This window comes from Pongo pygmaeus, chromosome 9 (genome assembly GCF_028885625.2).
Source record: "Pongo pygmaeus isolate AG05252 chromosome 9, NHGRI_mPonPyg2-v2.0_pri, whole genome shotgun sequence".
Classification (NCBI taxonomy): Eukaryota; Metazoa; Chordata; class Mammalia; order Primates; family Hominidae; genus Pongo; species Pongo pygmaeus.
This window is the reverse complement of record NC_072382.2, coordinates 110,609,422-110,626,783: the sequence shown is the minus strand read 5'-3', so window position 1 is coordinate 110,626,783 and position 17,362 is coordinate 110,609,422. Positions and strand designations below refer to the sequence as shown.

The 17,362-nt window shown below is 39.0% G+C and overlaps 1 protein-coding gene across 1 annotated transcript in view; it reads right to left on the bottom strand.

Annotated features, from left to right (window-relative positions):
* Positions 1–3,286: 3,286 nt before the first annotated feature.
* DDX10 (DEAD-box helicase 10) overlaps positions 3,287–17,362 on the bottom strand; it is a 285,778-nt gene continuing 271,702 nt past the window's right edge. The window contains exon 19 of the mRNA XM_054438369.2: positions 3,287–3,968. Coding sequence (XP_054294344.2) covers positions 3,791–3,968 — 178 coding nt within the window. The 3' untranslated portion in view covers positions 3,287–3,790. The remainder of the gene's footprint in view (positions 3,969–17,362) is intronic.

Sequence of the window (17,362 nt, the reverse complement as noted above, 5' to 3'; positions counted from 1 at the left end):
TAGCAAGGGAGGGAACTGTATCTCTCACAAGCACAGGGCCTGGTATATGGGAGTTGCTGAATTTATTAACATTTGTCGAATGAATGACGGCTCTTGCTCACTGGTAATGTGTTTCTCTCACCTCGTGTATTAGTCAGGCTTTACTGTAATAAACCCCCAAGTCTCAGTGGATTTGTTGTTCTGCAGGTTTGAGAGGTGGCTGTAAGTCTGCTTCACCTGCCTTCTCACCTTGGGCCCAGACTGAGGAGTGTCTTCTCTCCGGTTCATGCTGATCTGAAGGTGTAAGGCAGGACTGATGGAAACATCAATGCAGCTTCAAAGCTCTGCGTGTGACCAGCCCACAGTCACTTCTACTGTGTTCTATGGGCTAAAAGCAGGTCACATGACCAAGCCCAATATTGGTGAGCTGTTAAGAATGTTTCCCAAGGGAGGGAGGGGGCTGGAGTGAGTATTTGCTGTGCAAAATACAATCCATCATGCATTGTTGCATGAGTTTTCTACCAGTGCTATTCTGATGCTTTAACTAGTTTTCAAAATTGGCAAAGTAAAAGCCCCTCGGACACGTATGTTAGGATCCATTCAGTTCCAGGGACAGAAATATAACACAAAATATTTTATGCAAAAAAGAAATGTACTTACTCATGACACAACTGCGAAGTCCATGAAATACATTCAGGTGAAGCCCAGGAGCTCAAACAACGTCATCTGGGGCTTTTTCTTCATCTCATTACTCTGCTCACCTCAGTGTGTTGGTCTTATTCTCCCCACTCTCTCAGAGGCAGCCCAAGGCCTTAGGTCTACATCCTCCCTTCACAGTAACTCACCATGGGTACAGAATTTCTTATCACTTGCAGGGAAGGAGTCTAATTGTCCCCACCTGGGTATTACGGCTGTGCCAATCTCTGTCTCTAGGAGACGGGTTCTGATGGCTGGCCAGATTTTAACCAGGTACCCACCCCTGATGTCAGAGAAAACAGCGTCTATTACCACTAACCATACACACATGGTACAAATGACAGGAGCCAAAACAGTGGCTAATTTAGCCCACTTACAAACATATTTGTTACTCAAGTTTTCTATTAGCACTATTCTGATCTTTAGAATTAGTTTTCAAAAATCTGCACACTAAAATCCCCTACAACGTATACATTAGTCAGGATGCATTCAGTTCCAGCGACAGAATACAGCTCAAACTAGTCTATGAACTAAAGGCCTTGCAATATGTTTATTCAATATTTATACATAGGGAGTAAACTGCCTTAATTCCTTACTTGGGTCAGGAAAAACTATCTGAAACCATACAGGGCAAATTCAATGGTAAGCCTTCAGTTTACATACTCCTGCATCTTTATGTCTTTTGAAAATATTTAAGGCCAAGAGATCCTGTATCAGAAACTCTTTTTTTTGAGACAGGGTCTCACTCTGTCACCCAGGCTGGAGCACAGTGATGCCATCACAACTCACTGCAGCCTCGATCTCCTGGGCCCAAGTGATCCTCCCACTACAGCCTCCCAAGTAGCTAAGGCCACTGGTATGCACCACCACACCCAGCTAATTTTTAAATTACTTGTAGAGACAAGATCTCACAAAGTTGCCCAGGCATGTCTCAAACTCCTGGCCTCAAGTGATCCTCCTGCCTCAGCCTCCCAAAATGCTGGGATTACAGGCATGAACCACCATGCCCGGCCAGAAACTCTAATTTAAAAAATCTACCCAGGTTGTTGTCCACTGAATTCCTTCCCCATCTACTTTCCCCTTTCTTCTTTATATAGCCATTTCATCTAGTTCTCATTTGTATCATTCTATATCCTTCCTACGAGAAGTGGTAGGGCAATGTGCTACAAGAGATCTTTAAAAATTGAGCTGGTTTTAAAATGTCTCCTCATTAATTCACTAAGCAACTATAGGGCAGTTGCTGTGTTTGGCTCTGGGGATGAAACATGGCCCTTTTGCTCTTTCAAGAAACTTGTCATATAAAAGAGGCAACAGACATATAAACAAATGTCTGTAACATTGCATGATAGGCACTGTAATATAATAGAAGGAACAGCTGGAGAGAAGTGTGCTGGGATCCATGTGCTGTGAAGAGAATTCTGAGCACCAGGGGAAAGCTGGGTAGGAGAAATGTGAGAGCAGAGGGACAGTGGCCAGGCAGATCTTGCAGGGGTCTCAGCAGATCATGATGGGAGACTGAACTCTGACTAAAGGCAGCAGCTGTGAGAATAGGGAAGAAACAATGGATAAGAACGCTGTGGCCAGGCACGGTGGCTCACGCCTGTAATCCCAGCACTTTGGGAGGCTGAGGCGGGCAGATTACCTGAGGTCAGGAGTTCAAGACCAGCCTGACCAACATGGTGAAACCCTGTCTCTGCTAAAAATACAAAAAATTAGCCAGGCATGGTGGTGGGCGCCTGTAATTCCAGCTACTAGGGAGGTTGAGGCAGGCGAATCGCTTGAACCCAGGAGGTGGAGGTTGCAGTGAGCTGAGATCATGGCATTACACTCCAGCCTGGGCAAAAAGAGCAAAACTCCGTCTCAAAAAGAAAAAAGAGTTGTTACAGAAGAGGCATCAAAAGAACTAGTAAAGCAAAGAGTGGGAAGAGGGAGAAGCTGAGGTGTCACCTGATTTCATTTTGATGGTGAAATGATGTTGGTGCAGGCTCACGAGGATATCAAATAAAAGAGGAGAAACTTTTCTGAGACAAACATGGACTTAGGCTGAGTTGAAAAGGTTTGAGATACCCAGGTGTAATGCCATCATTCCTCTTCCTTGTATTTATAATTTATTTGCACCTGTTACTGAAAATGTTTGTGCACGGAGTGGGAAAATAGGAAAGGGACAGAATCATGAGAAGGTGGCAAATCTATAAAATCAGTTTCATGTCAAGACTCATTTCTTTACCATATTCTTTCCCCTTGAAGAATCTGAGTTATTTGTAACAAAAAAGAGGCTCTGTCTTGTTTTGCGTCGTACTCATTACCAGGAGCTGAGTCTGGGTGGGGCTCTGTGGTAGGTGCTGACTGGAGCACTTGCAGAGGACCTGCAGCTGCCACGTGCACAGTGAGAGGCCATGTTTTAGTCAGTCCTCGTATTCAGAACTTCTACCGATTTTATAAATGATCGCTAGCAAACCTGCAAGTGTTAAGTTAAATGATATCCTTGAGAACAGGCTAACTTAAGAATATGACAAATTCACAGTTTGAGGAAATGGCCAAGCACTTTAATCTTAAGAAGCTTCCTGTGAGAGTTCTCTTATGTTACTGGACATAATGCAAACATTAATTCTTTCTTTTATAGGAAATATGTTTTTTATTGATCATCTCAATTCAAAAATACTCATTCTTTCTCAGGGCTGGTCCATCATAGTCTCTTTGAAAATATTAAATACATCGAAATCATGAGCAATTTTAACAGTAACAGAAACTTCTGTACAGTAAGCAAGACAGGGATTTCTAACAATGACACAAGAGCTCCAGAACTTGCCAGTAAAACAAAGGCAGTGTTTCCAATGACAAGGCGTAGGAACTCATGGGTAAAAATCTAACAGAACACATGCTGGAAAACGGGGTCAGGAAATGGCATCATCCACCCTCGATCTGAGTATGCTCAGTGATGGCACAAAGCATGTCCTGCGAGAGGGACTTGGAGATACGATCACTTCTATCCAGAAATGTGCCCTTTGGGAATGGGGCATATGGTACCTAAGTGCCCCCAAATCAACTGTTTTTCAACTTCTTGCCTACACAATCGTAACCAAGGTTTCAAGGAGAAGGCAGGTGCAGGAAGTATTTAGCTTTGACTTCTTAGCAGATGTAACACCAGCTCTTCATCCTCTGCTAAAGACAGGCCGGTATCCAAAGGCTCTAAAGGGTCCCACTTGGCCTTCTTTCTGTTATGACTTGTTGGTCCTATGTCCTCCACTTCACTGTTGTTCCTCTTCTTCATCCCCTGCTTCTTCTTGGTATCACTGGTGAGAAGAAATCCAAAGATTTACTTTAGACTCAGTATGAAATCAAACATTTAAAATAGGACAAAATTAACAGAGAGTTGGTAAAGTGATATTATTCAAGAATGAAGGAAACCATGGCAACATCAAGATATCTGTATAATTAGTAAGTACCTTCCCATCAGTAGCTAGGTCCTACCACGCACCAGGCACATGCAAGGTACTTTGTTCACACTGGGTCATCCAATCTTCACAATCATTCTAGGAAGTTACAGCTGTATCATCCACAATTTGAGGACACTGAGAGGCACCACAGGTATGTTTGGCTCCAGTGTATGCTTGTCCTGCCACGTCAAACTACCTCTACTGAAAGTCAGGTTATCTTTAGGTAGCAGTGTGCAAGCTAACAGCTATCTGGACACCAGGTACTGCTTCTAATATCTGTTGCATTAAGTTGTGATCTAGAGATCATGCATAAAATAGAACCTGAGATGTTAAATTACAGATTAGTTAAGACATCAAATAAATTTCCTCCATTTAAAAATCTGTATCAAAGATACAGATAGCCTTAAGAAAGCAAACATTATTGCAGTATTAAGTACATACCCAAGACATAGATCATAAAAACAAAGCTAATTTCTGAAAGTTGAGGAAATCACTTGATATGCTAAAAACAAAAGAAAAAGCAAAACATTCTCCTCAAAGCATTTTGAGATATTATCTATTCCAAGATGACCCAATTATTGGATATATGTTTAAAACAAAATAAAAAGTCCATCTATTAGTAGTAGCAACCATGAATCCAGGGCTTCCTCAGAGTCTGGCACTGCGCTAAATACCTTACATAGATTATGTCATTTATATTCACTCCACCCTCAGTGTGGAGTGCATTAGTCTCACTCTGCAATGAGGTGAAGAGAGGTTAAATGACCAAGATTACACCCATGGGATTCAAACTCAGATATGAATGATACTGAATCCAGCCCCCAAGGCAGGCTTTTGAAAGCAGTTAGAGTTGACTCAGTCAACATTTAAATGCCAGGAACTGTGGAAAGAGCACTGGTTTGACATCAACACAGTCAGACCTTTAATTAACACTTCTAACCCTCAGTTTTCTTATTTGTAAAGAGAAGGATTATATAATTTACTTAAAATTGTGAGAATTAAATGAACTTATATAAATGAGAACACACAGTAGTGCTCAATACATGTTAAATTTCTAAAAACTACTCCCTTTTAAATTCTCACATTCACTATATCTAATCAGCAAAATAAATAAAAAAATCACAGAAATATTACATTATATCCCAAGCACATGATGTGTTCTGAAAGAGAACAAACTGCTCAACTTCCAATGGCCTGGATTACTCTTTACGAAGACAGCCTGGATATCAAAGTGAATGTGCCTAATCAGCATATCCATTTATGACCAGCTTGATGCAAAACTGGACATAATTCCTCCATTTTCCTCCCAGAAGTGCCCAATGCTCTGACTCAGCCATTCTCTTTCACCATTGGAGGAAAGACAAACTAGATGGCACTATGAGGTTATTTAAAGCCACAAATCACTGCATTTTAAAAGAGTGCCTGGAGAGATGAACATGAAAGAGTTCCCTGTGATATAAATTCAGTCAGCAGAGAATTAAAATAATTCTTAGTGAAAGAGAGCCTTAAAAAAAAGCATTGAGCCCTAATCTTCTTATGAGTATGGCCAGTCCTGTGACAATCCCACAGGGTTATAGTGCCAGGATCTATCTGGTTCAAGGGAATACGGGTATTTGCTCTGCCTATACGTCAAGTGCATCTCAGGTCAGCTCATCAGAAATGGCCTAATTAGTGGGCTGTCTATTACATCCTCTGTTAATGTGCTCCTGCACATTACATGCCCTGCAGGAAATAGGTGGTTTGAATAATAAAAGTAGAAAATTTATGTAGTCCAAGTATTTTCACAATAGGCAGCTTTGCTGCTTTGTGGATCACTTCAAATTCTAGAAAGGCCCTTTATACTACTTTCTATAGCAAATAAGCAGCAATCTGTATAACAAGTTAATTATTAAACAAAAGTATAGGCATTCTACAGATAAATTACCAAAAGGGGAATAATATAACAAACCTAGAAAGTAATTAGGAAGCAGAAAGCAAACTATAGCCACTATCTGGTCTCTTCAGGAAGGCCTCTTCCAAATGGAGTGGCACTAGAGGGCTCCCTTTTATTTACATCCTGGATGAATCAGGCAGGCAGTGGGGTTCTGACCCAGTCTAGCTAATGTTCACCTGGAGCTCACTGCATCCAATTAGGGACAGGGACTTCTTTCTGATGGGTTAACAATCTAATATATGTAATAGAGAATTCCAGTTTCTTGATTTTTAAATTATTTTCTGCAAGTTCTGGGAGGGGCTCTTGCATCTGTCAACCATGAGTTCTGTTAGGAGCCATGGGGGCAGCACATCACTGGTGCCATTTATCAAATAGGTAGTAAAACATTCTGAAGATAACAGGTCCACTGAAATACTGAAAATGCAATAGAGGTCGAAAAAGGAGTGAAATCAATGTTCTCCACTAAGCCGAGGGAGGTAAGGAGGTCCCTGAGATGACTGACAACGAGGAGGTTCCTTCAAAATTGGGGCGAGTCCAAGCCTGAGCTCTGCATTTTATCTTCGTGTCAGCACTTCTGTGGGACTTAAGATTTTTGCCACATTCTTTAAATGTTCGAGGCAAGGGTCAAAAGCAAACATATCACTGCTCAGCATTAAGACAGTGCAACGTAATGGATAAAGCACATCTTAAAAAGCAAAAACATGGCTTAACTCAGCACACCAAAAGGCCTACTACTGCTATAAAAATCAAAAGTAGAGCTAAATAATTGAGAGATAACAGTCTTTCAATAAACCAAATAATAAAGACTTTATTAGTAATGTCTGGTGTGCCATTTAAAGGACGTATCATACAACAGAGAAAAAATCATCAGGTAATATGTAATCTGAACAGATGATGACAGGGAAATTCTATTTTGATGATTTTGAAATTTTTGTGAAAATGGATACACAAAACCTTGTCTTGATAACCAAAGCAACCACCTGAGCCAAACAACTCACTCATTGCTAATAATTAAGAAAACAAGATACAACATTGGAAAGTGAATTCAATTTTAAAATTTTTATTTGTAATTGAGTTTTAAATGGAATATAACTTTCTGAATTTCTAAATTTTCTGAAACCAAACATCAAAATACTCCGAGAAATTGAACTGATTTTTTAATAGGGTTGATTTCCTGGTTTCAACATTTTAATTTTTTCAGACACTTGTAGTTATGTCATCACCCCAGAATAACAGTGTTAATTTCACAAGAAACAAAAGAGCCAGAGGAAAACCTGAAGTTAGCATGTTCAGGTCAGCCTTCCTCCCAGTCCCTCACTCCTCAAGCACGGCCCTCACTCGTGAGATCGGCAGACACTTGGGCATTTCCACCCGTGTTTGCTGTAAATGTGGCACCTCCCTCTTCTGGGTCTTCCCATTGTCCTTCAAGACCCATCTCCAATTCCTTATCTCCCATGAAAGGTACAAATCTGCCTATTAAAAGTGATCTCTTCTGAATTGGAAAAGCGCCAATTATCTATTAGTCATTTTGCACCTAAGATTGCTATTTCATGATACTAAATCGATTTTCTTTTCCAACTGTATGCATCTTAACTCTCAATTAGAATGTAAACTCGTGAGTGGAAAAGTGAATGGGCACAATCTTTCTTGAGGGCAATTTGGCAGTACCCTTCAAAAGTCTTTAAAATATATATACCTGGCAATTTTTCTTCTGGGACTTTATCTGAAGGAAATAATTAGAGATCTAGACAAAGATTTAGGCACAAGGATATTCAAGGGATAGCTACTTTTAATTTCAGAAAGTTAGAAATCCCAAAGTCCAACCATAAAGGATTGAATAGGTTATAAAATTAGAAATGAGATACTATGCAGCTATTAAAAATGATATTTCAGGAATTGCTTTTGACACTGACAACATTATAAAACCAACACAAAAAGAGAGAGTCCATTTGTATTTTAAAAAGTCTATATGTAAGCTTGCATAGAAAAAGGTTTGGAAGTTTTTTTTTAATTTTCTTTTTGCTATTATATATGTCTTCTCATTTTTCTGTAATGAGCCTGTATTACTCTTTGCAATAAAGAAAAAAATTAAATTTGAAGTTCTGGGTAGCTAGGTATACGTCAATTATTCTTTTTAATTCCACAAGGCTCAGAAGCATACAGAGTAGGTATGCCCTACTACTGCTATAAAAATAAGAAGTAGAGCTAAAGAATTCAGAGATGTGAGTCTTTCAATAATCCAAATAGTAAAGACTTTATTAGTAATGTCTGGTGTGCCATTTAAAGGACGTATCATACAACAGAGAAAAAATCAGCATGTAATATGTAATCTGAACAGATGATGACAGAGTAGGTATGCTACATAATCTCTGTTCCTGTGATAACCTGATCTCCAACTTAGGGTCCCTGTGTCTACAGATGTATGGGAATAAAGGTGAGACTGCTTAGGTCAAGATATATGAATCATGGGTTATTTTCAATACTTTTTTAAAAATCTGCAATTGTGTGGCAAAGACTAAGTTGTGGGATTTCTTTGCTTTTGGCTAGAATTATATTAACTGAGCTTTGTAAACGCTCAATACTTCAGATACTTGGATGAACTGAAAATTACATCTTTGTTAATGAAACAAATGTGAAATATTAACTTTCTTGAGAGACAAAAATCTTTTAAAACATGGGACCATTATCATTGAAAACAAAACAGACGATGACAGGGAAATTCTATTTTGATGATTTTGAAATTTTTGTGAAAATGGATACACAAAAGCTTGTCTTGTGATGATGAAAAGGTTGGAAGTCATCATTCCAGGATAGAAAATAGTGCTCCATGGATCACATGGAGAAACCTGTGAGAATTCCTGATAATTTTACTTTTCAGTCTTATATATCAGCCTTCTTAGGAAGCCATTCAATAATGGTTTCCATGCCCACTCTCCCCTCAAATACAAAACAAATTAAGAACCAGTCATCTTAAATAAAAGTTCTTGTTGAAATATCATTTATAAAACCTTCATGTATAACATTTCTCTTTGAAGCCCATTGTAAGCATGCTTAGAGAAGCAGTCTCTGTCAAGCACAGCTTGGTCTTGGCTTTTTCATAAAAATTTCAGTGGTTCTCTAGAAAGATTATTAGTAAAATCTTTAAAGAGTCTCATGATCTGGTATAAGCCTGCCTCTGTAACCTGTTCTGCATTAGTCCCCCTTAATATACCCCTTGTTCTTTGGGGCTCCTTTCTATTCCCTGAATATGCCCTAGCTTCTCAGTTTCATTTATCTCCATCTGGAATTCCCTTTTCTGTTTTCTAACTATCTAAACCTCCCTTATCCTTCAAAAGCCAGTTCAAATGATACCTCTTCCTCAAGGATTCCACCTTGTGCATTGTAATTTTGTATAGATTTCTTCTTCTGCCTACTAAATGGTTAGCTTTTTGAGGTCTGGGGCTCCTTGTATTCATTTCTGAAGATGACTTAAAGAATTCATTCAATAAAGGTCCATTCATCTGAATAGTAAAAATAATGACGGTTAGGGTTGTTCAAAGCCCCAAGAATTACCATCACTGCAACAAAACAGGCAACATTTCAATGGATTTTGCTTCTAATTCGACTTCCAGCAGAGTTAACAGAGGAGAGTGTCACGTGTGGGAGCACCCCCAGAACACTCAATCCAGTCTGTGGGTGCACAGGCTCCTGTCTGCTGACTAATCCTCCGTTTTTAATATCACAAGTTTCAGTGTTCTAAATTTTGGCTTTGCATGTTTTTAAAAATTATATAAGTGGCCAAATTATGGCTAAACCCAGTAACTTGTTTTTTCAAACACAACTTCTGCTGAGTTAACGCCCTGTCAATGGACAGTTTAAATTTTACCATGACTGCAACTTCCATATGAGATGTAATCAGCAATCATCTAAATTTAAAATACTTAAAGGTTGACTACAACCTCCCTGATTGTACCTTCCCAGTTTCCTCTTCCTCTATCCATTACATAAATGTTCATTTCCCCAGGTTCCATCCTTGGGCCTCAACTATCCTCATCTTACATATTCATTCTCGGTATTCTCATGCAGTTCAGTGTTTCCACAATCTTCCACAATGTTAATGACTTAAAAATATGCATTTTAGCCTAGCGTTTTTTCCAGATCACCAGATCAGCATATTCAACCAGCTCCTGGATGTTTCTACCTGCACCTCAAAGTAAACATGCTTCTATTACATGTTTTCCCCAAATCTGTTCTTCCTGTATTTATTTCCCTTCTAAGTGAAAAGGACTATTCCCCTACTAAAAACCTGGAAGTCACCCTTGAGCTACCTTCTCTTTTATAACCTTAATTGAATTGATCATCTCTCAAATTTATAACCTTAATTGAATTGATCATCTCTCAAATCCATCTATGTTTTCTAGGGCTTCTGCAACCATCCTCACTCGTTGCCCTCCTTCACCTGATCCAGCTCTGGGAAGCCTTCCCTGACCCACTCTCATCTGAGTCAAGTGCACTCTTAGGGTTACCCTCACATTGTGCATACTTCCATCACACCATCTCTATCACACCATCTGAAATGCCTTATGGCAACTGTCTATGTGCTTATCTTCGATTAGATTACAAGTTCCCTAAGGACAAAAACTTTGTCTTGTTCTTTGCAGCCACACTGCCTTGGTACCCAAGGGCTTAATACATGTTTCTTGAAGACATGAATAAACCCACTGGGCTGAGCTTCTGTACTGTTTAGTATCTGACTGACCCACTGTATGTCATATAGAGTCAGAAAGAATGATCCCTAACTAAAACCACATTCTTATCTTTGCAGCACAGATGATTCATTTTAAGCCAGTATGTAAGTAGACATTTAAATCTGCGTTGTATTTTTTTCTCTAAACACTGTATCATTAATTCCAAAGAAATTGAAGAGATCAAAGCCACAGTGAAAATTAAAACGCTAATGGCAGAAGGGAAATTATACTGTAAAAAAGAAGTACCCAATAACTTCAGACTCTGAGAAATGAGACAATACTTTTAAGATTATAAAAAGATCAAAACTTGGCATGTCACTTCAACAAAAATGAGTAATTTTGATGTTCTTTGCAATAATATCTATTATCCTTTTTAAAATGTGTGAGCACATCAAAGCCTTAACCCTCAATGAAGTACTGACAAAGATACTCTCTTTTGACCAAACTTGAGTCTGGCTATTATAAGTCCTCTTTCTGACTGGGCTTTGTCTTTAGTCCAGGTCTGCCCTCTTAGTCCAGTTTTAGCAAGAATCCTGCTGAGTCAGCTGAACAAAAATCTCTCACCCTTAATATCTGGTCAAATTTCCCATCCCCCAGGCTTGCCTTCAGTAATAATCCTGTGGAATCTGTTTAGCCAGAATCCTCCATAACCCTGATGTTCCTTCTTAATAACTTTCCATTAATGACCCCTCCCTGTAAATCTCTATAACTCTCACTTGTCCTAGTTGTACTCTCAGTTGAGCTCAATCTCTCGCCCCTACTAAAAAACCCCATTGCAGTGGCCCCTACCCCTTGAATAAAGTTTGACTTACCATTCTTTAGTAAGTGTCATGAATTTTTTTCTTTAACAGCATGTAGCACAGCCAACAAATGACTATGACTTCAAGACAAAGATATCAGGTTCCATAAGACGTGCAGTAACAGTGGGATCTCCCCTCATTATCCTGGACTTTAGACGCAGGGTGGTTTGCCACCAGCAGATACAATATTTCAACAAAGAGTATAATAAACAAATACAGCACTTGCCAAAAATATTAAAAGTAAAAATTGAAATTGCTTTCATTTTTGTCACAAACTACCTAATGTTGATGAAAAACAAGACCAAAAAGCAAATTCTCAACTCATAACTTTTGTTTTCTTTTGAGGAGAAAGACCTTTAGAAAAAACAAACAAGCAACACTGGTATCCAGGAAAGAAACAAAGTGGATGAAGATTATATGAAGCCACTAGCTACTCTAAATGAAGTACATCCCTGACTCTTGAGAACTATATACTGGGTTCTTAGAGAATGTGGAAACCGTCTTGTTCATTTGGTCATCTCTGATTCAATGAAGAATGGAAGAGGATCCTCAAAGACTGGAGACTGGCAAAAAGTGGTTCCCATTTTATTATTATTTCTTTTTAGAGATGGGGGTCTTGCTATGTTGTCCAAACTGGCCTTGACCTGGGCTGACACAATCCTCCTGCCTCAACCTCCCTGGGACTAAAGGTGCATGCCACCATGCTCAGCCTGGTTCCCATTTTCAAAGAGAAGGAGAAGGTAAATTTTGCAAAGTATATAAAGCTTTCAACCAAGACTTTAAAGTGGATTACCAACTTTAAATAGGAAAGGCTGGTCAGTGAACTATACCTGTGGGCCAAATTTCACACAGTGCCTGTTTTATACATCAAGTTCTACTGATGATTCAGCCTCACCCCCTTGTTTATGTATTATCTACGGTTGCCTTACCACTGCCCTGGAAGAGATGAGTATTCCTCAAAGTGTAAAATGATTACTATCTGGCCCTTTAGAGAAAAAAGAGTAGATCCCTTTTTTATATTTTATACGCTGCTGACATATAAAACAAGCAATGTGTGAAATAAAACCAAAAACCAGACCCCTGGTTCTAGTAGCTTTTGTTGGCTCACTAAAAACAATTCATATCAGACTAACCTTACTGCTCTGAGAGGGTTATTTGACTGGTAAAGCAGGAAAATGAATGCTTTTAGTCTTCAGCAAGGCACAGAACACACAATAACCTGGTGGATAACATTGAGACACAGGATTGGAAGACAAAATTGGGAGAAAGCGTGACTAGGTGATTAAGAAGAATCTTTAGTTTCCTGAAAAGTTTATTGTTAAAGGTATTTTATAACATCTAGTTCATGGTGCCTGGATCTTATTGTAACTTCATCTCTATCAAGTTTAACTCAGTATATCTGGAAGACACTGTGACCATGGAACCTTTTATCCCCTTAACTTTACAGGTAAGTTCTCTGAAATGTACATATGGCATAATGTCAAAAATATCTACTTTTCCCCCTTCCCTGTTTAATGTTGAAATGACTGCTTTTAAAAATCAGTTACTTAACAGTGATTCAAGCACTGTTATTAAATATGTCATTTCCAAAATTGTGGTATAGAGGAAAAGAAAATGGCTTTAGAGTCAGTCTGACCCGATTTAAACCCTAGCAGTTGCCTAAAACTTGGGAAAACTGCTGAACGTCACGCAGTGCCAATTTTTATGTTTGTAAATGTGACTAATATCTACCTCATGGAGAGATTAAATAAGTGATATATGCATAGTAAATGCATTATAAATGTTAACTATAGCTTCTCCAACTTCCCATGGTGGGCATGATCTTACTTTTCTGTTGATGTTAACTGGATTATATTGGTCTTTACCATGTAAGGTGAAAGCCTTTTAACTTGAGATGTCCCCTGACCCCCCGAGACAGGGTCCTGCTCAGCCCAGGCTGGAGTACAGGGCGCTATCATGGCTCATGAGAGAACTCCTGGGGAGCTAGGACACTCAGGAAGGGATACTGAATGGGGTAGGGGTCTGGGACAAATGTTCTTGGAGGGAAGAGAGGTTTTGGGTCCCTGTTAGGTTAAGGTCCTCAGCAAGCAACAATAGTCTTTGATGTTTTTATTAAAATTAAGTATATTATTATTAGCCTTATCTCAGGTAAGAACCTTCACTTTGAGAGGCTGAGAAGACAGTTCCTCAAAGGGCAGCCCTGTTCATAAGGAAGGGCTATGCTAAGCTAGAATTTCATGTTTGGCAGAATACTACTTAATCCAGCATATAACCAAAATCTGAAAAGACAAAGCATATTATTATCACAGTCTACTGTATTTTAAAAGTTAAAAACAGCTTTCTTTAAACTACAGAAATTATTATGAAATGGTTAAATTTCAAAATGTTGACAATACAAGATGCTGGTGGGGCTGTGGAGCAAAAAGAGCTCTCGTTTATTGCTGGTAAGAATGCAAAATGCTACAGCCACTTCGGAAGAGAGTTTAAAAGTTTCTTATAAAATTAAATATACTCCCTACCATGTGATCCAGCTGTCATGCCCTTTGATATTTACCCAAAGGAGCTGAAAACTTATTACCACACAAAAACCTGCTCATGAATATTTATAGCAGCTTTATTCATAATTGCCAAAACTTGGAAGCAGCCAAGATGTCTTTCAATAGATGAACAAACTGTGATACATCCATACAATGGAATATTATTCAGTGATAAAAAGAAATGAGCTATCAAGCCACAAAAAGATATAGCGGAACCTTAAAAATATATTGCTAAGTGAAAGAAGCCAATCTGAAAAGGCTGCATATATGATTCCACCCATATGGCATTCCAGAAAAGGCAAAACTGTGAATACAATAAAAAGACCAGTGGTTGCAAGGCATTCGGAAAGAGAAGGATAGATAGGTGGAGCATAAAGGATTTTGAGGGCAATGAGCTATTCTGTGTGTTACTATAATGATGGACACATGACATTATACATTTGTCAAAACCCATAAGATACGTGATGCCGAAAGTGAACTCTAATTTGAACTACAGACATTAGTTAATAATAATGTATCAATATTAGTTCATCAATTGTAACAAATTTACCACACTAATGCAAGATGTTACTAATAGGGGGAATTGCAGAGGTAGTGAAGGGAAATATGAAAACTATATTTTTCACTCCATGTTTACTGTAAAAACTAAAATTCCTAGGCAGAAAGTCAATAAAAAAAGTATAGTTTAAAAGAGTTAGTATACCCCCATTATAACTTAATTAAATTAAGCATAAAAACATATTAGAGTTTTCTCTTTTTATCCCCAAAGAACTACATGCCCCTTAATACATCACCTGAGTTACCTTTCCCATCCTCATTTAGAGTACTCAGACCATCTCAATTTCACTTTTCTGTTCTTATGAGAATTTCAATGCTGGCTCACTCCTTTCTAATGAATTGCCACTGTATGGACTAGACTAGCAACTGTTTCTTATACTCATCACCTTCTATGAAGTCAGTATCACAATCAGGATAGACACATGGGTAGAATGATGATAAGGTGAAAAGCAGCCAAGGAATCTCCTAACAGGAATACACAGAATGGTACAGTCATGATGATGCTATTAGGGTAAATATTTAAATAATAATTGTCTACGCAAACCATGATTAGAACACTAGGATGAATCATTCCTTCTTCCCAGAGGTGGCTTGCAATAATTCTTCAGGTTTTGCCTCAGAGAGGGTTCTTCTTAACTATCTTGGCTAAAGTGAACTCTCCCAATTTCTCCCTCATCAGTTATTGTTTTCAAGGCCCTGTCACCACCTCTTGTCTGCTTTTTGTTTACTTCCTTATGGTCTGTCTCTCTTGCGGGAGCATACGCTCTATGAGGGGCTGGGGTCCAGTATCTCTTCTTTATTGCTCTCTGCCAGTCACATGGTAAACTAGCAGTTTATCAAATGACTAAATTATGTGACTGTCAAAGGAGAACAGACAGGTAGGGGCATTCCTACACTCCAATTTGGTAACATGGACTCTCCATCAATATTTTGAATAGGCTATGTTACATGACATTACTGTCACTACATCATTAATTTCAACCAGGCTGTAAGATATTTTTGCGAACTGTTTTGAATATAGGGCCTAGTGCTACCCGGGGACTTAATGAATGACTTCAATGAGGAAAACAATGAAAAGTAGATATCCTAGAGGACATTAAGTTTTATTCCTATCAATGTATATACTCATTTACAAACTCCTACCAGTTTTGCTGTTAGTAATTAAAATAATTACTACATATTAATGACCCTATTCAATGTCATATTTCACTTTCTTTTTACCCTCGTTAGATCTTCACAGTAGCTTTGCAAGGTAAAAATTATCTTCCTTCGACTGATGAAGAAAGCTGGGTCACAGAGATTAAGTAACTTGTCAAAGGTCCATAACTTGTAAAAGAAAGATTCAAACTCAGGTCTGTCTGATCCCCAAACCCACAGTTTTCCCCACAAAGCCAAGCAGCCTGCCTTTGTTCTAACAGTCTTAATTTCACAAAACTACTTTCCCTGTTGCAAAGCTGATAATAATACAGCGTGTAGATCAATATTCCAAAACTACAAGCAGTGGTGCATGTGAGCAAGGTATTCAGTCTCTCGGTTCACAGAACCTCATGTAATTCATATCTCACACCTGCTAGAGCAACTATTTTTGTAAAACAGATGCTTCTGAGAACATTCTGCCAGGATCAGGCATAGTTTAAATTTCTATATATTGATAGAGAAAGGCATAAGGAGAGAGACTGATTCACTGATATATTATTCCATGTAGCGGGAACTCCTAGGGCTTATTCCACTTGAATTTTTAATTCCCTTTCTGGCTTTTAGGACACTTTAGCCAATAAACTCACAAATGTGGGAAAGAGTGGGGCAAATAACATATTATCACAAGAAAAGGAAGGTAATCATTGGTACCTGCCATGAATAGGAAGACCTCTCACTGGTAAACAGCATAGTTTAAATGATGCGTGAATTAAATCCAAACAAAACAAGTCAGAATGTCCTTTGTAACCTAGAAACCACACTTCCTGGGCTTCGAGGACACAGTAATCAGAACCACTACACCAAACTTCAAGAATGTTCCAGCTGGGCACGGTGGCTCACGCCTGTAATCCCTGCACTTTGGGAGGCCAAGGCAGGCAGTTGCCTGTGGTAAAGAGTTCAATACCGGCCTGCCTGGCTAACATGGTGAAACCCCTTCTCTACTAAAAATACAAAAAAATTAGCCAGGCATGGTGGCGCATGCCTGTAGTCCCAGCTACTCGGGAGGCTGAGGCAGGAGAATTGCTTCAACCTGGGAGACGGAGGTTGCAGTGAGCTGAGATCACGCCACTGCACTCCAGCCTGGGCGACAGAGGGAGACTCCATCAGAAAAAGAAAAAAAAAAAAAAGTTCCAAGTGCTGTCTGATATGGCTGTGGCCAAGGCAACATAGAAGAAAAACATCTTCTGGGAAAATCTGTCAACTTCTCTCCTGCTGGATGCAGTGCCTTGTAGAAACACAATGTAGTGGAGTGAGCACTTAACTTCCAAGGATGCTGGGGCAGACAGTTCCAATAATTAAGTTATAAAACGGCAACTGAAATTATGGGGGATTCTGTAAGCCTGACTCTGAACAAGAGACTGTGCAGCCAGAAAGTGGCATATGCCTCATTTTAGAGCTAATAACTTCTGTGGCAGCTGCATTTCTTCATGTACGATTAGGGCTGTGCAAGTTTGTATGTGTTAAATTACAAAATAGGGGATTGACATCACTGTACAGC